This window comes from Calidris pugnax, unplaced genomic scaffold (genome assembly GCF_001431845.1).
Source record: "Calidris pugnax isolate Ruff unplaced genomic scaffold, ASM143184v1 scaffold24, whole genome shotgun sequence".
NCBI classification, from domain to species: Eukaryota; Metazoa; Chordata; class Aves; order Charadriiformes; family Scolopacidae; genus Calidris; species Calidris pugnax.
Window position 1 is genome coordinate 33,900,993 of NW_015090922.1, and position 22,734 is coordinate 33,923,726.

Consider the following 22,734-nt stretch of genomic DNA (forward strand, 5'->3'; position numbering starts at 1 on the left):
AATCTTGGTATGGTAGCAGCTGTGAGACTAATTTATAAGAGTACCTGATAAGAAAAAGTTCTGTGTTTTCCTGAATCCTGATATTTATTCTTAGAATCAGTAATGTTCAAAATAGGTTTGGGTTGAAGTTTATTATTTTTTAAAATATTTTTTCACACATCTCTGGTTCTGTTTTATACTGTTTTCATGCTGTGACATAGGCCCAGTTTTCCCCATACCCATATGATTGTTCTAAACCTCAGGATCTGGAATTCTGTAGTGTTTTCTTTCCTTTATTAGACATCATTAAAAATATGGTGATACTGATTGTTTAGTTACGTTGATCTCTACATTTGAGATGTATTTTTCTTAGATTGACTTTTTTTTCCCCTATAAACTTCTCTCAAACCTCATCTTTAGTTTAGATCATGGTCATGGAACAGAAATGGTCTTTGTTAATGCCTATAATATACAGAAAATTCACAAATGAAGGTGTAAATTGTGTCAAAATATATAATTCTGCCAGTTCACAAAATAAGATACCCTTCCTGTTACGTTTTTTAAATACAGATTACATCTGATATGGAGTACGGTGCTGTCCCTAGGACAGGATGGTACATTTCTGATGACTTCTGGGTTTTGTCTGAAGCATTAGATTTGATATCTGACAGGGTTTTTCAGTTCTTGTTAAACACGTTCCCTTTATGTAACTGTGAGCCATTTCATTTACAACTAAAGTTTGTTGTACAGGAAAATATATTCTGGAAATGGCTGGGATCCTCCCTGGACTAGGGACAGCTTGTATTACAATGAAGATTTCTATTCCCCCTGAAAAAAGAACATAGTTTCAAAACAATATTAAGTGTATAATAAGGTAACCTAAGGCAAAAGTCCTTTCTTTCCATGAAATATGGGAGGAATGAGGTGAATCCAGTGTGGGATAAGAGAACATTATTGGTTAAAGTGAGTGAAGGAAAGCAAGTGTATAGGAGGTAAAGAAAGGAAATTGGGGCAGTTTAAAGTAGAGCAGAATAAAAGAGATTACATATAATTTAGGTGACACTTAAAATTAGATGTTCAGCATTGATCTCCATTAATTTGGAAGCTGAATATGGGAGTTGGAATTTTTCTTAGGTCCTGCTGTAAGTACACTCTGCTAACTCCATTTCTGTAAAAGGAAATGAGCCGTTATATGAACCAACTTCTTATATGCCCCTTTGACTCCTATAAGCAGTACCTGCATGCAATCCATTTTAACTAATCTCATCTGAATTAGGTCAGGAATAAAGAATTGATTTCATAAAAAGAATCCATTCTTATTTTGTGCTACTATTTGTAATACTGCACTATGGTTGGTCTACTAATTTGTTGCTAAACCTCTCTAAATATTGTACTCATTCAATGCATTATAATAGTCAACAATTGCAAAATTCTTTGCGGTAAATTAGAATAGCTTATATTTTTAAATAGAATAATGCCCAAAAAATAGCATAGAGCTGGGTCTATGAAATAAAAAATAAATAAATAAAAAGAAGGTACCAAAGGCCAATGAATTGTTCTTAGAATCCATTATATTACGGTACAGATGGCCTGAATAGGAAGAGTGCATCTACTCTATCTTTTCAACCAAATTCAAAGACTGTTGATGTTAAAATGTTACTTTTGTGACCTGTGTTGCAAAGCAGAGTACAAATACATGTCCTTATCAAACTGCTTTAATAAAACCTAGCTTCTGTCTCTTACTTTTAATGTGTATTAGTGCATTAATATCAATAATACTAGCAATAATTTTGGAAAAAAATGTTTTCCTGGTTACTAAATCTGACATTTAGAACTGGAGCTTAGTCACAGATGGAGGGAAGGCCTTTTAATTGTCTTGTGGTGAGCAGTTCAGTCTAGTGTTTGAAGGGATTTCTCAGAATCTCAGTTACTTCTACTTAAATTTAAAATAATTTGGACAGTGGCTTAAGGAATCCGTTTTTAAAGCTAAATTTGCAACGGCAGGATTCTCTATTTTAATAAGTTTCGTGATGTTTGCATCAGGTGAGAATTGCTTCATAATTTGAGAATAGGGGTTTTTCTACCTGATAGTTATGTGTAGTCATTGAATTGTAATCTGTAATGCCATTAAGCAATCACCCTAGCTTGCAATTTAGTTTTCTTGGGGCTGGAAATGCAAAAAATTCATGATAATGGCTTTAGTTATGTCTTTTTTCTTTCATTCAAGATTAAGAGATATGGGTAGGGTGAAAACATTACTTTCTCTAAGTATTAGAAAGTCATTGTAGTTACTTTTTCACCTTTAAATAGCCTTTCTCTGAAAAGATGGAGGAATAGGATTTTTTATGTAAAATTTTACACAGGGATGTGTAAAAATTTTGAAATATTTCCCTAGTATCTAATTCAGGAATACTCTTAAATAAGTACCTATGTGATTTATTTTTACCTTTTTTGGAATGGAAGTTCTCTCAGTAGTGTGTTATATTAATGTGGTTTTCTGTACCAATGGGTCCTTTGAATTTCAGATAGAAATAGTTACTGCATCAGTTTTTTGTTCTCTGAGCTGTTTCCACTTTGCAACTCCTATATTCCACAGTAAAACCTTAAAAGTAGCTTTTCTGGGGTAATGCACAGATGTCAAATCAGCAGTTCTGAAAATTTTCTTATTGCAAGTAGTGTTACTTCCTGACCTCAATAAAAATATAATTGATTTCTGTAGTTCTGTGCCACTACACTCACCTTGCACAGCCCCTTATTTTGGGAACTGGTGTTTTTTTCAGCCTTTCTATACACAATGATGGCAGCAAAGGTTAGCCCCTTCATCTTCCAGATGACCAGAATTTTATTTCCCTGAAAGAGCTCAGAATGTGATAGGCAAGACATCAGAAATTATTGGTTGAATGATAGTTCAGCCTAGACTGAATTTTTTTGCCAGGCACAATAAAGCTTATCTGCAATAGTGCCTGTTAAGTCTTCTGCTCTAGGTAAGTCATCTGAAAATATAATTGCTACCGACATCCAGAGAAGACAGATACATTCCTGAACATTAAGCAGCCTCAGTGTTTTTTAAGCAACAAACTGACGTAAGTCAGTCAGTGTTTTCGTCTTGACGTGCTTATCAGTGCAGCGAGCATGACATTTCCCTGTTAGCAAAATGAGATTGTTCTGTGGGGAAGGTGAAAGAAAGCAGCAAGAATGGTTGAATCTGGCTATTTCACATGCAGAACATCGCTTCCAGCTGTGGAGTTCACAGATTACTCTTTGCCTTGAGAAGAATAGCTATCTGGTTATATGCAAAAAACATAGAAGAAATACTTCTAAGTGTATCTGCTCAAATTTCACTGGTTAGTACTTATTGTCCTCAGTCAGTACACTGTTGTATTAGTCTTTCCAAGGAACTGGGTCAGGCTGTCATACCAAGTAAAGAATACACCAGAGGAAAAGTTTGGCATCTCAGTAGGCTTTTATTTCTGCAATGTGTAGGTACTAAAACTTTAATTCCTTGGCCTTGGGACAGAGTTCCATCTGCTGGAGTTACTGTGGCGTGAGAAAAAGCAGCCCTTTGGGCTGCCTCACATTCCGTGTTTGGATGATGCAGTGATTGGAGCAGACGCTTTCTGAAAATCATTTTGTGAGCCCTCCTGAATCTACCTGTATTAAAATTTGGGGGTTCAAACACCCCTTAATCCCAAATTTATGCAGTTTGTTGCTACTTCTAAAAGCCACATATGGGAAACTCTAACCATCAGTTTGATTATCTACAATTTTTATTGCTTGTCTGATCAGTTAAAATTTGGGGGTTCGAACACCTCTTAATCCCAAATTTACGCAGTTTGTTGCTACTTCTAAAAGCCACACATGGGAAACTCTTACCATCAGTTTATCTACAATTTTTATTGCTTGTCTGATCAGCATTACAGAGTTTGTAACTGCATGTATTATACATACATTAAAATACAAAGGCAAATAGGGAAGTATTTTTATGTTTTGACAATAGATAATAAAATCAGAGAATAGTTTGCCTGACCTGCAGGTCTCATTGTAGTACACAATGGAAAAATTTACAAAACTGAGAAGTCTTTGACTGTGTTTTCCCTATGGATATCCATCCACTTCGGCATCTTTTGCTAACAGTCCTCTCCCAAAGTTGAGGGTACAGAAATTCAATCTGTAGTTTATTGCAGGAAATTTTGGCCTGGAAATCTGTAGAAGCCATTGCAAATCTTCAGCTAATGCAGGAGGTGAATGGCCTCTTTTTCTTTACTGCAGTTCCAAGAGGAAATGCTTAATAGTGACTGTTACGTGTGATGGGGACCATTCTGTTTTAGTACTCGGTAGAGTCAGTAAGCACATATACTTTAAAGGCATACTGGTTACTATTGTTTCTTCCTGCAGATCTCTTTATTGCCATTTTCACCTTGTATTTTATGCCTGCACATTTTACTTTTATCCCAGCTTTTGTAACAGAAGTTAATTGAATAGTATTACCAAAGCAGTGCTGCCATTATTGCTGTGATTATTTCCAGTTAAACTGATTTTTAAAAACAGTTGCATCAGTTTTAATTCTGTTCTAAAGAATACAATGAATTTCATATGGGGGTGAGAGATGGGGCAAAGCACTCAATGGTTTTGGAAGAGGCTGGGGGGACCAGTAAAAACACCACTGGAGCAGGGTGGTAGTTGCTGATTGTAGCTTGTAAATTTAGACTTGCAGAATCTTGTGGCTAATTTTTGTACTAATCTTTGCCTGCAGTAGTAAGTAGGCGACTGAATCAGTCTGTGAGTTCATTACTTCAGGCACTGATTGTTATTACCAGGCTTGCCTCTGACTGTGCTTTTGAACGGTGCCTGGACAATGGCTGCCACTTCATCTGTCTGGACTGATACAGACAGTGGCAGAAACTTGTAAGAAGACAGGGTTGTGTTAGCTTTTTTTTTTTTTCTTAACTTAAACAAAGCCATTACTGTAAGCTGTATTTTTTCAGCAGAGCTGTTACAAGGTTTTTCTGTCTGTAGCACGAGCCACAAGCTTCCTGTGTATGAGTACACTGTCAAGATTGCTTTCAATGGCTAAGAGCATCCCTTGTATCTGGCAAACTGACTTGCCTTTTTTTTCCTGAAAAATTAAATTTTTGTGGCTTGTAAGACTGGTTATAAGTGTTCACCTGTTTCAGTTTTTCTCTAATTTATAAAGTAATTGGTAAATCCAATACATTTGTTGCTGGGAATTTGAAGCCTTGCTGTTTTTTTCCAATAGAAGAGAATTTGTAGATGCATTACCATTATTATTGTACCATATTTCAGGCCACTAAAAAGGCAATTTTAACATTATTAACATTTTGAAGTTCTTCCTTGTATCCTTTTTCGGGACACTAGCAACACTATTATGTCAATGCTGTTTAACAATGTTCAATTTAATTTCTTTTAAGACAACATCTGGGGAAGATGTACGGGACTTCACGAAGGTGCTGAAGAACAAGTTCCGGTCAAAGAAGTATTTTGCAAAGCATCCCCGCCTTGGCTACCTACCTGTGCAAACAGTATTGGAGGGTGACAACCTGGAGACGTAAGCTTAATTACAGAGTAATTGCTCCTAGGGCCACCAGCCTATTCCATTAAAAACAAAAAGCAGAAACTTGAGAAATAATCAACAGCAGCTGTAGGCCATTGTGCTGTATTATTTTCTATGAGTTGTTTTGCATTATTTGCAATCTTGCCTGTTTTTGAAGAAGTAACATATTTTATACTTTGATTTTTGTAAGGATTTTATCATAAAGCCATGGACTTTAGCAGGTAATGTTGGAAGGGGCTGAATGGCTTGTTTTACATTGAACACTCTCATAGCTTTGGGGAGACTAGGTTTTGGGAACTGCACTGCTTATTTGGTTATCTCAAAGTCCCTGGGGTTAGAAATCTCTTAGCTAATTAGATTCCTACAGGCTTCAGAAATATAGGTGCCCTAATAAAAGAGAGCACTCTCAGTGCCTCCACAATGTTACTCACGGTGCTGGCAGAATTATGACACTTTATTTAGTTACTTGGTAGCTGTCAGCAAAGGACCCTCATAAAAAAGAAAAATTAAGATGTGTTGACAGGGTGCTAGAAGTAGTTTCATGGATTGACTCTCCTTGACATCCTGGAGTCTGCGGTACGACAGCATCCCCTGAACACAGCACGGCTTTAGCTACCGATGGCAAATGTGGTGCTTCTACGTGTATGTCCTGCTTGCATGCAACAGCCATTGTCCATGCCCTCTTTTCATGACCAGAGGACTATACATTTTATTTAAAATAAACAAACAAAACTTGCTCACTACCTGTTTAAGAAACCCAAGGAAGTAATCTGAAAACTGGCGTTATTGATGGCCTGGCTTCTAAGGGAGCAACGCACGTTGAGGTGTTAAAATGTTGCTCACCGGGGCAGTCTTCAGCTGGTCTGTATTTAAAAACAAACAAAAAAACCATCACCAACACAGGAAAGCAAAGCTGTTTTGATGTGATGAAAGTTTGGCAATGTGGTCAGAGATTGGAATGTCAGAACTGTAATCACAGGTCAGGGTAAAACTCTCCTGGTCCAGGCATGTGGGAAATAGACAGGTAAATTGCCAGCATCATGCTGAGGAAACTGTTGGGGTTGGTTCTCTCCCCTGCAGGTGGCAAAACTCAGTAACACGTTCCTTTAAATGAAAAAATAAAAAAATTAAAAATCCTAGATACTTATTCAAGTGTCAGAAGGTGATACAGTAAGTATTACCTCTGATTATTTTTATGCTGTAGGAAAAAAAGCATTGATAACTTCAACTTATAGTGAGGTTTTTGTTGTCAGTCCTGTTTTTTTCCCTTTTTTTTTTTTTTGTAAATACATTTTCTAATAAGTTTAAAAGGAAAGCTCCAGTATTTGAGCAGAATTTAAATGAACTGATTATGGTTTACAAAGCGCAGTTCAATCAATAACACTGATTTGGTATTTTTAAAAAAATCGATTTTTATTTAACAAAATGAAGTAGGTAGGTTAGTCTCCTGTCTCTCCATGATACACGGCAGGATCTGTTGCTGTCTCTTTTCTACATCAATTGTTGCCGATTCAAATAATGTGGGTGGGTTGATGGTTAAAATATTTTGTGTTTCTCCAGCTTTCTCTTGCTTAAATGGCACTGAAGTTTTGGTTTCATAGTTTCTTTCTTTCTTTCTCTCTTTTTTTCCTGTTTTTTTTGTCTTTCTTACAGTCCTATCACTCTCATCAGTATGTGGCCAGAGCAATATGAGTGAGTATGGAGAACCCCGTTGTCTGGAAAGCTTAGTGTACTGGTTGTTTCCTTTAGCTTAGCTGCTGCTAATCTGATGTGCATGAGCTACAGGGCATGGCTGACCCAAAGCAATAACCCCCTCGGCAATATTGTGATTTTATTTATTTGTCATCAGTCTAACTTACTTTAAAAATAATGTTGTCTGTATCATGAATTGCTTTAGACACCTTTTTTTTTTTTCTTTTTTTTCTCAAACTAGTCCCTCCCAGTCTCCCCAGCTGTTTCATGATGACACACACTCCAGGATAGAACAGTATGCTACTAGGTAAGAGATGCACAGTGTCTCACCGGTACACTGCCTTTTGTGATTGATTCCTGCAGATTTTAATATACTCTACTGGCTGGATATTATTTATTAAAAAGAGATAATTCTCTGTACTCAGAAGTAAGTCAAATGTTTTTAAATCATCAGCTTCTGAATACAGTCATATTAAAGGTAAAGTAGAGGCATTAAATCTGCCGTCTGTCATACAGAATAGAAACCATTGCAGAATTGCTGTGAATTATTTCTAAAATGTGGTGGTTTCCTTTTGTTTCTTAATTTTTAACCTTTGGAAATCAGCTGAACTTGTTTGGTATATAATTTTTCCTTGTAGGATTTTAGACATAGGTTTTCATTTTCTTTTGTGGTAGGTTGACACTATCCATTACCATTGACTTTTAGCAGAGCGTGTAATAATTACAAATGTTTTGTGTTCTGTCTTTTAGAGATTCACCCTAGTCCTTTAATGATAAAATGTCTATTCTGCCAAGTCCATCTAAGCGCTTCAGTGTTTTGTTGAACTCTTTTCTGTACATTCAGAGCTGGTGATAGTTAAGCACTAACCAGAGGTACCCTCTCAAAAACAAGTAACACCACCCAAATTTTAGGCAAGAAAGAAATTGATCCATATTACCATGGGAACTAAAATAGCTTTTGGTGTTTTTATTATTGTATCTATCTCCATAACTGATAAACAATGGTAACTTTTTCAGCTTTTTGAATAAAAATTCAGAGCTTACGTTTAAGATAACTGAATTCATACTTACGGGCACTGTAAAAAAGCTTCAAAACAGTTTGTTAAATACCTGGGATACCCAAGAGATGATCTTTGCAGCAGGGGAAAAATGGGGAGGAATTCAACCCTGGACAGCTGCCTAGTGTTGCCCTCCATATTTTTCTTTTTTTTTCTTTATCTTTCAGGATGCAAAGCTACATCTGTACCTATTCTGTGTGGAAGTTGGTTAACAAAACCACACACTTAAAAAATACTAATTACTGCATCAGTCAACTATCTAAAGCTATTCAAAATGTTTTTAACCTCTAGTAATAAAATCTAAAAATGAAGACATTACTCCTTCTGTATATTTCATATAATTTTTATTGTGTGCTTTCTAGTTGGATCTGTTATTATATATATTTCACATACAAATTAGTAAATACGTTTTGTTTGCTTGATTTTATCAGTTAAGCTGCTTTCAGTAAATATTACCAGGGCTTCCTTAATACAACTGTGCCCAGCAAGAACAGTACATCAGTCTTAGAACCTTTATTGCCACAGATTAAAAAACATTCAGCTCTCAGTTTTCTGTTAACAAAGTCCCCTAGTGCAAGTACCATCTCCCTGTTCTGTTGTTGCTTGTAATTCCCTTTCTTGGCTTTCAGTTTGTATCCTGCCTTGAAGGCTCTTTGCAACTCTTAGAGTACCTTCCCTGTCTCCCTCTGCTCCATGATCAGGGTTATCTCCTGGCTCCACATGTTATTCCAAGCAAATTCTCACTAAATGATGGAGATTGAAAACATGATGACCATGGTAGTATTTGTATTTGTGAGACAGGGTATCTGTTACTGGCCAAGAAATTCAGAGCAGGCTCTTCTCTCTGAAATATATGGGCTTTGTGCTACTTCCCAATGTGACAATGGGTCTAAGAAGATTAATTTCAAAAGCTATGTTTAATCAAATACTTAAAGGTGCTGAGATAAGCAGCATTACTAAGTTAACTTGTAAGCATCTAACTCACTCTTGCTACTCACCATGAACTAGATCTGTTTGAGATGCACTGGAGCTGACATTATCTGAAGGTCTCTAGTCACTTAGGAGCTTGTCCTTCCCTTCAGGGGAGGTGTTGGAGCACGTCCCACCCCAACTATGGTGGGACGAGGAAATCAAAGACAACTTCACCCTGTGTGTGCCTTTGCTTATTCTTTGTCAACCCTGAGCAATATGAACAAATGTACAGATGGGCAAGCTTGCTCCATGCTAAAAGAAGACACCACTTCTTTAGGACCTTGCACACTCCTTTTAACAGGAAGTTTGAAGATGTCTGTAATAATGTATAACACAAAAATATATGTGAAATTAAGATACCATTATAGTAAAGGAAAGAGTTGTGTTTGGTGCAGTCCAGTGTATGTGCACAGAATTGAGTGCTCCTAGATGTTTACGTATGTTTTACGTAGAGAAGGTATATCTTTCCTAGAAAATTGAATAGACAGAAATTTTCTGCTGCAGTTTTACAACAACATGGCCTTACATGTAAAGTATAATAACCCAGTCCTTTTAGATTAATTCCTTCCAATTGAGAACCACAGGCCGTGACTCCCTGTAATTACACAGGTTTTTGTGTTGGTTTCCAGGGCTCTGTCTGTCCACAGTGTGATGTTATTTGCCAAGCATAATTTCAGATGTTGCATGTGCTATATTTAAAAAGTATTCATCTTCTTTTGTTAGTCCAGCTTTATAAAATTCAAAAAGAAAACCATCTGTGAAAACAGCTCTTTAACTAATTTTACCATGAGAGTTGTGGTGGTGCTAATGATAATTATACTAGAGATAGAAAATGTACTTGTTCTTTGTTGCTTGGCAAGTAGAATTAGTTAATCATAGCACAAGTTTCTCATAGAAGTCCTCTGGATTATAGGTTTCTGTCAAAAAATCTAGGAGTTTATTCCTATTTATGTATACCAAGATTGCCATAGATGAGCTGTTTCTAAGTAGAATTATCTTCACAGTTTAAATTCTTCTCTGTTTAAATTGTGCAGTATTTTCTTTAAAAGTCATGGTCTTTCCCTGCCTTTCAGGCTCGCACAGATGGAAAGGACCAACGGCTCCTTCCTCACGGACAGTAGCTCCACCACTGGAAGCGTGTAAGTAACTCATACTCCTCAAGGCTGCCAAGAACTTTGGTTATAGCTGTATGGTATGATCCTCGTGAGTTGCAATGCAGGATTTAGTCCCAGGGAGAGTAGCTAAGTATGACACTAAGGATGCATGCATAATTTTTTCCTTATTCCAAGCACCAGTTGTAGAAATTGGTGATGTTCATTTGATGATATAAGGGAATTCTACATTTGTCAGCCATTCTGCTTCAAAAGGGAGGATATTCCATATGAGCGGAAGAAAGTCACAGCTCTACAGATTCTAGTTTGTTACTTCTTTTCTGCTTTTATCAGATTAGAAAAGAAATCATTCTATATCAAAGTCAACAGTGGAGTGGGTTGGTAGCTCCTGCTAAATCCCAGGACAATTTTCTCATTGAAAAAAAAAATCATCTATATTGAAGGTTCTGCAGCGCAAGAACAGTGTTGCTACTTCTTGTTTAGATTTCAGTTTGGTGGGTGCTGATCCATCTGTTTGTACTTGGGGATATAAACATAGTCCCACATTAATTTTATATATACAATTTTCTTTTCAAATTATGTGTCACTTTTATTGTGAAAACCTTCATTAAAATGCATTGCTGAACCTGGAAAGCATAGAACCCCTTAAATTACTGATGAATTATATATGATTTTTCTCAATATAAAATTACATGAATGTTTTAATCTCACTGTATCATCAATTCTGTTCATTAAATCAGTGTAGTAGGACTCTGCCTCTTTACGTTGTTAATGGATTTCTTCAGTTTTTTTAGAGGAAACAGAAGTTGTTCAGCTTTAGTTGTGAAATGCTGCTGTTCACAGTAACTTTCATTTACTATTTTAAAATTTAATACTGAAATAATTCTGCCTATGAATGTACAAAGAATTTGAGATTTAAAATGTTTTTGCTTCAGAGAAGTATTTGTGATCACCTTTAAATGTTTCCTCTTTCCTGCTTAATTAATTCTATTTACATAACTAATAAAACTTTTTTTCATATGTAACCAGTTTCATGTGTTTCTGTCATTGGTAGGCTCACCAGTGACAGAAATGCAGCCAAACTATTCCCTTTGCAGTTCCCTTAAAAGAAAAAAAAACAACAAACCAATCATACTGCCGCTTGGCAGGGAAAGCTGAAAACCTGAAAGCAGCCAAATGCTCATACACTTGATCGAGTTGTTTATTTTGCAATTAATGAGGCTGTTCATATACCAAAAAAACAACTGTCCATCCCAATGGTAAAATGCGACGTATATACTTAATTTTTACTTGCAAATTTGCTGTTTATTTTAATGCAATTTGCTGTTCCCTATAGAACTGACCTTTATTTTAAGAAAAAGAATGAACATATTGAACTTCTCTACGAACATATGAGAGGCACTTTTGAATTTGAGCCTCAGCCCTGTTGTCAAATAGAGACTGTTACACAAACAAATATGCAGAGATTTAGAAGCCAGGGAGGACAAGAAAGTAGCTTTTGTCCTGAATGGCATCTTCTCTTTCATTTGCAGATAATAATGCATACTTTCATTAAGGTACATACTGAAGTACTCAAAAAATTCTGAAGCACTCTGGTTTAAAGGTTGGAGTTAAACTATTGCAGGGATTTAAAAGCTATGAAGTTAGGATCCCAGTTTGGTTCAAAGTTTCCTACAGCTGGAATGTTGGGAGTTTAGGATTATAGTTCAGCTCTCTTCTTATTGCTTAAATGCAATTTGACGTAGAAATTAGCATGTTGTCATCATTCCTTATAGACCGAATTTGAAGGAGCAATTTGAAATTTGGGTGTACATTTTTTCAGCTCAGATGCCCCTGCTGCAAACCTATCTGAGCAAAATCTCATTTTCTTATGTTACTCTTTTGAACCTTCGGGAGATGATCACTGGTTTGGAAATCAAATTCTCTGCTCTCATAATTGGAGTTCTGTTCTATGATCCTATTTTTATCGGTCCTCAAGAGTCCTTCAGTTTACTGTGAACCTAGAAGAGAGGCATAGTTGCACTTAATATTGGAAAGTTACTGCTTTGGTCTCTCAGGTTAACAAGTTCATCAACAATCATTTTAACACTCTTCATGTACCAAAGAGGATCTGTAAGAAGTGTTCTACATTGGAATGATAGTGAGAGAACTTCTGCTGTGGGTTCAACGTCGTGAGGTTTTTTGAGGAATGTTCTGCAATGTCCCATTGGGTTAAGAAAACCTTCAAAGAAATTTCTTGGGTTTTAACAAGCCTGTTGTCTTGAATGTCATTATGAATACTTTTATCTCCATAACTAAGTTTTTCTAACCCTCCCCTAAATGTATGTGAATTCCATTAAAAAATGCATTTTCCTCAATTGGAAAAATATTTGTAGATAGCAAAAAAACAGTCATAGTCTTTACTGTAGTATGTCCAGCTTCTTAGCAAACGTTCTAATTCTCTCATGCGTGAGTTTTATGATATAAATCAAGTTGAATAAAGATGTTTTTCCTTCATGTCATCATCTCCATACATTAAGGAGTTCTAAATGCTTAGGCTAAGCTGTTGTGATGAATTTTGTTTGGCTTTAAATAATGCAAAACCATCTATATCTTAAAAGCAGACTGGCCTCTTCACAAGCGAAGATGAGCATAGTGAAAAAAATGAACACTTTGCAACAAAGAGTGACAAATAGTGCTCCTAACAGAAAGCTGCGCCTCACAATTTGACAAATCATGGTGTGACAGAACGAAAAGACAAAAAACATTGTTAGGAAAATAGGACAACCATGAAACCCTCTTATTGCTGTAATGTACAAACTGTCCTGTTTAGCTCATACTGAAGTGCACTGGACATGGTATAAATAATTCGTCTATAAATGTGAATGTTTAATAGGTGTTTTCTGATTAATGCCTTTACTACCAGTCATCTTCACATCTGTAACCCTGTTGATGCTACTTCACACTCAACTGAAGGCAGAGGGGGAATATATCTGAAATGTTATTTGTTCAGGGCTGTGCAGTTGGGTGCAGGAGTAGGAGCAAGCTGTGAAGGCCAGTGGAAATTACAGCTGGCACTGCCCCTCAAAGACAAGTGGTTAAAAGGCATCTTTTCACAATGAGAAATTAGTTCCACATGATTATAAAATCAACAAGTTAAAGACAGAGCATTTTGCAGTACCTTCTTGAACCTTATTCCAATATTTCTCATAGCATCAGTAGATCAAGGTAAACTTTATTTGGACTAGCATGCATGGTACCTAGTATGAGAGCCACAGAAAAAATGAATGAAGGATCACAAATACCCACATCTTGCTATCTGAAATGTAATTTAAAGATCAGCTTTCTTAATCAGATAAAATAAAACACTGGTGAAAAGTGATTCTCAAGAAATGTGAATTTTTCTTTCCACAGCATAGTCTTGATGCAAAGGCAGTTATAGGCGACATTATTTGCCTCTTGCTTCACCCATGCATAATGTATGTTTTGGAATAGAACTCTTGAAAATATATATCCACAAAGAGAATAGGATATTTCAAAGGCCATTTTCCCTGGGCTTCCTTGTCAGGGTGTTCTTTTCCTTTGAGACGTACTTCTTTCAAGTCTGACCTCCTGGGATGTCATTTTTGCTGCTTTCTACTATGGTGAAATGCTGAAAAGGAACTGCAGTCTCTGCTGTTGAAGGACTTTGTGTACTTCTAGCTTTTCTCGAAGCACACAGGGTCTTCAGGAGAACAACTACCAAGAAAGGGTGACAAATGCATTTTGATGTTGTGCTTTTATTTTGGTTGCTGATTGCCATCCTGAAACAATTCTGGGGAAGAATGTCCCAGATTCTCAAAATGAAAGTGTTTGAGTGCCATCGAGCATGTGTCACTGCCTTATGTTTTAAGTCCTTGTGAAGCCCTACTCTGAGACTCCAGTCTCAGAATGAATCTCTCTGTCTTACCGTCCTGAGGTTTGCTGGTACAGGTTCAAGGTTCAGTAATTTTCAGTTGAACCGGTAATTTTGTAATCCTTGTATTAATTTTGGAATGTGTTCCAGAGGTGGAACACATGGTCAAAATAGACTTTTCCTCCAGAAGACTACTTTTATTAGGCGCTTCCTCTAGCATCTGAAAAAGCCTGCAGTCAGTTGCAAGGTGTGATCCCTAAAAACAGACAGGTCAATCAATATTCACGGTCTGTCCTGTGCAGACTCTGAACCAGAGGGAGATAGGAGGGAAATGAAATTTCCTCTGGACTGAAAGCTGGGAGTCCAATCTATAAAATGATCTGGAAACCTTATTGAACAATTTGTATTTAGCTGTGTTGATCTCACCTATGGGACCACAATACAGACAAAAGTATCTAAGTGTTTAATGGGTAAGCTCTTTCTTTAATTGGTTTTTAAGTTTCATTAAAAAATGAGATTACACTTAATATAAAATCTTGTCAGAATTTCAGATTTAATGAAGTCATATAAATAAAATAAATCCAGCTTTACAGAGCTCTATTTTAAAAAAATATCATTTTCAGATGACCTACATAGTTGTTTATAAACTAACTCATCATCTAAAAATGTAGACAGCGGCTTTTTGATGCCTAATTAAAATAACCAGACTTCATCATGTGAATCATTCCCGACATGAACACCCGTGCAGAAAAGAAGGCTGTATGTGTAGTCACATTGTATCACTTAAATTAATATGAAAGCAGTGGTTTGAAACCTGGATGATAAAGCTGCCTTCTCTCTCTAGTCTGCTTTAACACTGCGTCTGTGCTTGCTGAAGACGTGACGCTGAATTGCCAGCACTTCCCGACTTGGTGCAGCCGTTTCAGTCACAGTGGGGAGATTCTGCACGTTCTGCAGGGCTGCAGAAGCCCTGCTGTATGTGTATCACAGGCTTTGAAGGCCCAAAAAGGGGTTACATCACTTTCAGAAAAATTTAGTTATAAGAGGTGGAGTTTTTTTATCAAGACGGTTAAAAAGTGAAGTACCACCAGGTTTTTGTTATCACATCAGGACCTGATACAAACTTCAAATAGCAAAGAAAGTGATGATGGGCTTTCCTGAGATCACTTAAATAGTGGTGAAGAGAAAGCACTTAGAGACTTTTTTCTGTAGGGAAAAAAAGAAAGGAAAAATGAGCACTCTTCTGTTTCTTCTTCTTCTTCAGTTAACACTGTCAGATATTTTGAGGCACTGAAATGCACATACAACTCCAATTATATTTTAATTATATGGCTGTATTGAATGAAAAATTCATTACATTTATTCATTTGCACGGGGAGATCAATATTGTCATTTCTTCTCATGAGTATAGTACTGACTACAGACAAGACAGATTAGAATAAGTGGATGTATATTAATTCTGTTAAACGTTCAACTCTGTTAAAAGCAGAACTCACAAATTTGGTTCATTTTTCAATTTTATATGTAAACTTTTTTGCAAGCCAGTAGTTAATCACAAAAGATAGGATGAAGGAAAGTGATACAAAACTAGAGCTCTGTGGGAGGGTGTCTTCATACCTGACTGTTTCTAACCTTTATACCAGAAATGGAAGTATGTGGAATAGAATGCCATGAACTTTTAAAGTGAATAGAACTGTCACAGGCTACAATATTATTTTTTTTTGTTTGGGGTTTTTACATATAGTGTGACTTGCACATTTCTTTGACTGGAATAGTCTAGGTTTTCAAATCTCATTGACAAGTGGGAAAGTGGAAGACCTTGAGAAGAAATAGTCCGGTCTTGCTTTACCATAGGATTAGTCTTCAGTAAAAAGCCTGTCTTAAGCAGTAGTATAAAGAAGCAAATCACTTTGCTGTGATAGAAGTGCTTTTCTAAGAGAGACACCAGGAATCAGTTTTTATTAAAACTGTGGTTATTTTGGCTTGGTCCTAGTGCTGGTGCTGCTTTTGAATGGGTATTGATGTACAGAGCTACCAACAAAAAATCTTGGTTCAACAGGATAAAATAGGGTCTTCTATTACACAAATAGTGTGTTTGGAACCCTCATTTGTTCCTGTCACACACGTTTATTCCCTTTACCCCAAGAGCTTGAATTTATTTCTAAGAAAAACCCCAATCCATGTGCGTGGCCTGTAAAACTGCTGGTGTGTTTTGCTTGTACATGCGGTTATTTATAGACTATTTGTCACCGTGGAAATAACTTCTGCTCCTTCCAGGGTATAAATTTCTAAATAACTGGGTTTGCTATTCATTCAAATTAGACTGTACATTTGGATCTTTTGTGATGAAAGATGTTAAATTGACTGACAGGAAATTTAAAAAAGCCTCTTGAAAAGCTCCATTACATTTTTATTTGGAAAATAAATACTGTGCGTATAATGAACTTCCTATTCTTTGAATGTCTTTCAAAGGCAGTCCTTGAGGATAGTTTTCATTATGTCAGACCTCAGTCAGCTGATAGCAGAATTCATAGTTCCTTCTTTCCAACAATTGTAGGAAAAAGGTCAACCAACACAAGAAATATTTTTAATATGTAAAAGTCTCTTTTATAAATGATATCTGAATATGCGTACGTGTACCACTCGTGTTTTTTCTGTTGTTGATGATGCTTTAACTGTAGAAGATGTTGAGGATAAAGTTTGTAGGAACAGGACTTCACAGTATTGTAAGGTAAGCAGTAACTTGGCAGTGGTACATTAACAGTTGGACTTGATGATCTTGAAGGTCACTTCCAACCAAAACAATTCTGTGATTCTATGCAGTTTCTGTTTTGTAATCAAGCGAAAAAGAGAATTTAAGGAACATTCATACTGCTGCAGCTAATTATCTCTTAAAAACATGAATAGTATATGTTTTGCTGCTGATGATTTATCCTTCTTGAGTAAGCAAACTATTTTTAGGACATGGCATCCTTCACTTTCTATCCTTACCGGAAGGTAATTTCTGTGTGAGTCAGGAAGAGGACAGTGTTACAATTTATTTCTGTCCCCAAATCTGTTTGAGGAGGAGGAGATCTACAACCCTTAAGTTTTAAGTTATCACATGCGTGTATTAAAATGGGAATAAAAACCTGGGTATATAATGCTAATTCAAAACCTATAGCATTATTTTTGCAGCACTCTCAGTCCTTTTGTGCAGCACACAGGGTTAGCAGGGTACTTGATGAGTCATTATAACTTCCTCAAGAATTCTGTGGGGATTTTTTCTCTCTAATTTTGTTATAAATAGAGCACACCAAAATTATCTCCTAAAGAATATTAAAAACGACACCTATTTCTGGTAAAAAAAAAAAAAAGAGGAACTATCTGATAGCTTTTTTGGGGTTCATTTATTTTTAAGGGATTTCAAACCATATTTTCTCAGATTGTTGCTGTCACTATTTCTTTTCAAACCACCAGCAGCATTTATTCTTTATGCATACATTAAAGTAAACTGGTCTTTTACAGATCGGTTTTCTTTTCCTGTGAACTGTGTGTTTATATGGGGTTTTTGCAGTATATTTTTTAGAAATGACTCATAAAAATTTAAGTACAATTTGCTGAGACACACATCTGACAGTTACATACTAGATTCTTGCAGGCTAATTTTCTGCTCTTAGTGCTTTTTCATAAATGAACAAACAAAGCCCCTCAGCTTGACAAAGATATTTGCTCACATAATAAACGTTTTACTTCTGTCTTTATCTTTGTTGTTTTGTTGCTCTAGAGAGGATGAGCATGCCCTTATCCAGCAGTATTGTCAGACGCTGGGAGGAGAGTCGCCTGTGAGTCAGCCACAGAGTCCTGCTCAGATACTCAAGTCAGTGGAAAAAGAAGAGCGAGGAGAGCTGGAACGCATCATTGCTGACCTCGAGGAAGAACAAAGGTCTCATAATCATCCTACCTCCTGACCGAATTATCACCTCGTTGTTGTTTGAGCCATGCATGTACTATGTATAGTTGTTGGAGATGAGAAGAGGTGGATCAAGGCATAATTCGCACTATGTATAGTTGGAGATGAGAAGAGGTGGATCAAGGCATAATTCGTGCATAGCCTGAAACTGTCAAGTAGAAGCGGGCGGGTCCATGATAAAATTCCTTACTTCCACCTTTACTTAATTGTTTTTTGGGTTTTTTTGCCCATAAACCACAAGTCAAGATGTTGTCTTTGTATAAGCTACTTGTGTTCCATAGTTGGAGGTGATAATAACATTATTTGATCTATGGATGTTTTTTATTTTAATTTGCTTAAGTCATCATTCTCCTCCTGTTTTCAATATACCAGGAATCTGCAGATAGAATACGAGCAACTAAAGGAGCAACATCTTCGGAGAGGAATAAACCCTCTTGCATCACCTCCTGACTCCGTTGTGTCACCTCAGCATGCTTCTGAAGATGCTGAGCTCATTGCTGAAGCTAAACTCCTGAGGCAGCATAAAGGTCGCCTGGAAGCAAGGATGCAAATATTGGAAGATCACAATAAACAGCTGGAGTCTCAGCTTCACCGGCTACGGCAGCTACTTGAGCAGGTAGATCCACAGTGATGTCTTTTCCCTGTATTGTTTCTATATGATGGATTTCTTGGTGGAACAAAGGTGTTGGAATTTTACTGCAGATATTTTTACCACACGAGTTTGGTCTGTTGCACTTTTTCATTTCTAGGATTATAGTTTTTCCTACCCTTTAATATAAGCCATGGTGAAAGTCAAACAAGCACAAGATGATTACAACTGCTGGAGTGATCATGGTAATTTATGGAACATTGAGAATAACACAAACAAGTGCAATAATTTTTCATGAATTAAAAAACGGGGAAGAAAAATATATACCCTATTCCAAGTAGTGGTGCCAGTCACACCATGTATTTGACTTCAGCTTTCCAATCTTTCCTTAAATAATTTGTTTGTTTGTTGTCGTGGTTAGACACTGAAACCTCTCTTAGCATGCCAAAGACAGGTGGCCAGAGATGCGACTAAATTACAAAGGAGCAATTTATTCCATGAAAAGTCCAGTTCCTCTTGAGTAGCATATGCAGAGCAGTAAGTTACAGCAAAATGGTCTGCACACAAGTAATGTTGAAGGCAAAAGCCTTTTAGCAAACGTCAGTAGCCTGGAGATCTTAGGGTTTCTTTGTTGGGGAAGAAATGTTGATTGTTTTGAAGTCAGCGTATGCACATCTAGAATATAAAAGTAGTAACAGCAACATCTACAAGGTGTTGTTAGAGATGTTAGTTTGTACTGTACCATGTGTGGAAGCTTGAATGATGAGCAGAAATTCATATGAATGTTTCTACCTAACTAATTTTTACATGTGGGTCAGAGTCCAGTAAGGCAAGTGATTCCTGCCTCCATGAGTCAGGTGACTGGCCGTATGTAGTAAAAGATTTAACTAAAACAAGAAATAGACCGCATTAACCAGATATCAAAATGGCATAACATCCTACCGTAGATGATACCCTTGTCACGGTGATAAAGATTATTTTTTGTTTGTTTCACTGGCTTTGTCATTATTCTAGCTAGTTTTGGCAGAATAGCAATAAGATGCACCTGTTCCAGTGGCTTCCCTACCCCTCTAGCAGCGTATTTTTGGTGGTGTTACTGTCATTCTACCATCTTTAATCAGAATTTGAGTAGCTTAAATATTTAACAGGGAAGATTACAACTGATGCAACTGTTAACAGTCATTCATGAAGTAAGTATCTTGAGAACTGTGGCCAATACTAGGTTTTTCAGAGAAGGGTTTAAACTCTGCAAAGGAACAGCTGTAGAACAGAAACACAGAAGTTCTACCAAACCCACAGTCGCTTTCAGGTTAGTGCTTAAAGCAGGAACACATTCAACCTCTAAAACTTTATTTTTTTCTAATGTAGCTGTGGATAACCTTATAATTTTGTTATCTTTATACTATCCTTACAATATTCTTAGTAAGACCTTTAGGGTACACGTGTGTTGTGATAAAGTGGGGAGACAGGAGGGGCAGTGGTTTCTTCCTATCAGCTCTCCCTTTGGATTTTTCTGGGCATTCTGCAACTTGTGGTTGCTGATGGAGTAATGTAGAAGAGTTGGCTTTTTTCAGTATTTCGGATCATTTACACCTCATTAACTCTATACTGTTGCTCTTTTGCAACTGTTGCTCTTTGGCTGAAATCTGCCTCCTCTGTGGGAGTCAGGCTGTGCTTCTGATAGTTCCAAGTGCCGTTCCCAAAGCTGTTCCTGTTTCTCCTCTGTCTTTTAATAGAGAGGCTGGTACAAAGTCAATTATACAAGGAGGTCTGCATTATTGCTTTTATAATATATCTATGACTTTTCAATACGCCTTTCTGTAAGCATCCTTATTTTATTTAGGAGGGCTTTTTGACCTGACACTAAGCACTAAGCACTTTTTCCTTTAAAAGATATGAGTCTATCTACTTACAGATATTTGGGTAGAGAATTAACAAAACTTAGAAACTTTCCTGTAGTAACTGTTTAATCTAGATGAGAGTGTATTCCAAGACATTCTTTAGGGAGCACCTTTATCAGAAATATGCACGCATCCTCACTGCATATTTGCCCGCTTCAGGTCACAATTCTGAGGTTACCATACTATTTTTATTTTAGCAAGCCCAAAGGATTGGTGGCTGTCAGACGATGTTGTCATTTTTGTCTGCCTGATTGATTATAGTGCCAAAGAGGAAGGTGAAATAGAACTGGCCTGTGACAACTTTGATACCAACATGTTAATGATGTAAAGAAAAAATAGCTTTCCTTTCTTCAGCCCTTTTAGATAGTACATGTGCAAAGAAGAAGCAAGACCTATCATGAAGGGCATTTAAAGCCTATTTGGATTTTTCTCTGCTTGTCTGAGCTACAGAATAGAGGTTTCATATTTAATTTAATATTGAAGTTAATGGGAGCTAAAATTATCTGTTAATGGCTATACGATTTACTCTAAGACAGAGTAAATAGGGACTGCACCTCCCTCTTCAACTGAAAGCAGAAGAGCTTTATCAGAAGAGTAGAAGAGACTTTGTTTCTTTTGTGGCTGGGAGAGTAAGTCTGGAACAAGAATAAACATCCGTAATAGATGTGGAAAGGGAATTGTCCTGTGATTCAGAGTTTGGAGGGGGAAAGGAGGGGGCTTTGGTTTGTTTTTTACCAAAAGCAACAGAAGTCAAGGGCAGAATGGGTGGTTTATCTATCAATTAAGACACAGAACATGTCAGGCCATTCTTTGTGAAATACACCAGCTGGAGGCACAGTGAAATAAGGCACTGTAGATCAAAATCGGTTAAAATAAATAACTCCCTTGAAATGCTTTAAAAACTGCTGTAATACAGAAAAATCCATCAATTTCAGAGTTTTCTGGAGAAGCAACTATCTGTCCCTCTGCATCTTTACTTGATTTTGCATAAAAAGAAGTTTGAAAACTTACAGAAACCAGAGTTGAAATCTTCCCTCTCATCCCTATAGAGGCGTGCACGATCTCTCTGCTTTTATTTATTTGGGAAGAAGCAGCAGGCATATAGTAACATCTAGGGCTATTATCTTGTGGTTTCTGGCTTAAGGGTTGTCTCCTGGGCTGTTGAATAAGAAGACAAACTTCATGAGGCCTGAAGGGGGCTGATGATGGAAGTGATCAGATTTTGTAGATGTTATGTAACTGGGGTCAAGTAGAACATAATTTTCTCTAGTTTTTTCTCAGGTTCCCTCCCAGTAAAACTGTTAAATTATGTAAATACATGAAGTTATATCTTCAACTATTTTGCATTTAACATTTTTCAGCATCTGATTATTATATTAAGGCATTTATGCCACTACCAGAACTCTTCCCTTTCTGCTCCAAATCCCACTTTTCATTTGCTTAACTGGATTGTCCTAATTTTGGAAGAAGAGGTTTTTAAGTTGTTTTGGCTTTTCTTGTTACTGCAGTCACTGGAATCATGTAGTGTAACATTTATTTTTGTATTTAAATGACAAGTCAGCTGACATTGTCCTCTGATTAGAAGGGGATGTGGGTTTGCGGGTTTTTTTAGGAGGAGAGGGGCTGTTGTGTGGTTGGCTTTTTTTTAAAAAAATCCAACTGCAATATTTGATTCTGACTGCTGCAGCAATGTTACATCAACATAATTATGTTACATCAACATAAATTATTCCAAGTATGTTTTGTTTGCTCTCAGTTTATCCACTGTTAAGGGTCCCTGTACTCTACAGGGGTTTTTTTTGTCATTTACAATAGCACTTCTACGATACTAAATAACCTTCACTACTAACTCATCACTTAAGTTCGTAGGCATCTCCTTTCTATCCTAATTAATCTTGACTTCATAGTGCCTGACTATCTTGATCTAGCCTGTCCAGCACTGATCTTCCTTCCTCAGTCACCTTCAGTCATCTTTGCACAATTTGTCCACAGTTACTACTTGAAGTGGGACAGAGATCCAGTCCAGGTGCAAG

The 22,734-nt window shown here is 36.8% G+C and overlaps 1 protein-coding gene across 6 annotated transcripts in view; it reads left to right on the plus strand.

Annotated features, from left to right (window-relative positions):
• Nucleotides 1–22,734, plus strand: part of UTRN (utrophin) — a 379,666-nt gene that overhangs the window by 347,556 nt on the left and 9,376 nt on the right. For 4 of the 6 annotated variants that reach the window (XM_014950829.1, XM_014950828.1, XM_014950832.1 and 1 more), the window contains 6 exons: nucleotides 5,409–5,545; nucleotides 7,205–7,243; nucleotides 7,485–7,550; nucleotides 10,347–10,412; nucleotides 18,026–18,184; nucleotides 18,584–18,827. In XM_014950829.1, the coding sequence (XP_014806315.1) occupies nucleotides 5,409–5,545; nucleotides 7,205–7,243; nucleotides 7,485–7,550; nucleotides 10,347–10,412; nucleotides 18,026–18,184; nucleotides 18,584–18,827 (711 nt within the window). The remainder of the gene's footprint in view (nucleotides 1–5,408; nucleotides 5,546–7,204; nucleotides 7,244–7,484; nucleotides 7,551–10,346; nucleotides 10,413–18,025; nucleotides 18,185–18,583; nucleotides 18,828–22,734) is intronic. The other 2 variants (XM_014950830.1, XM_014950834.1) reach the window with 1 other exon arrangement.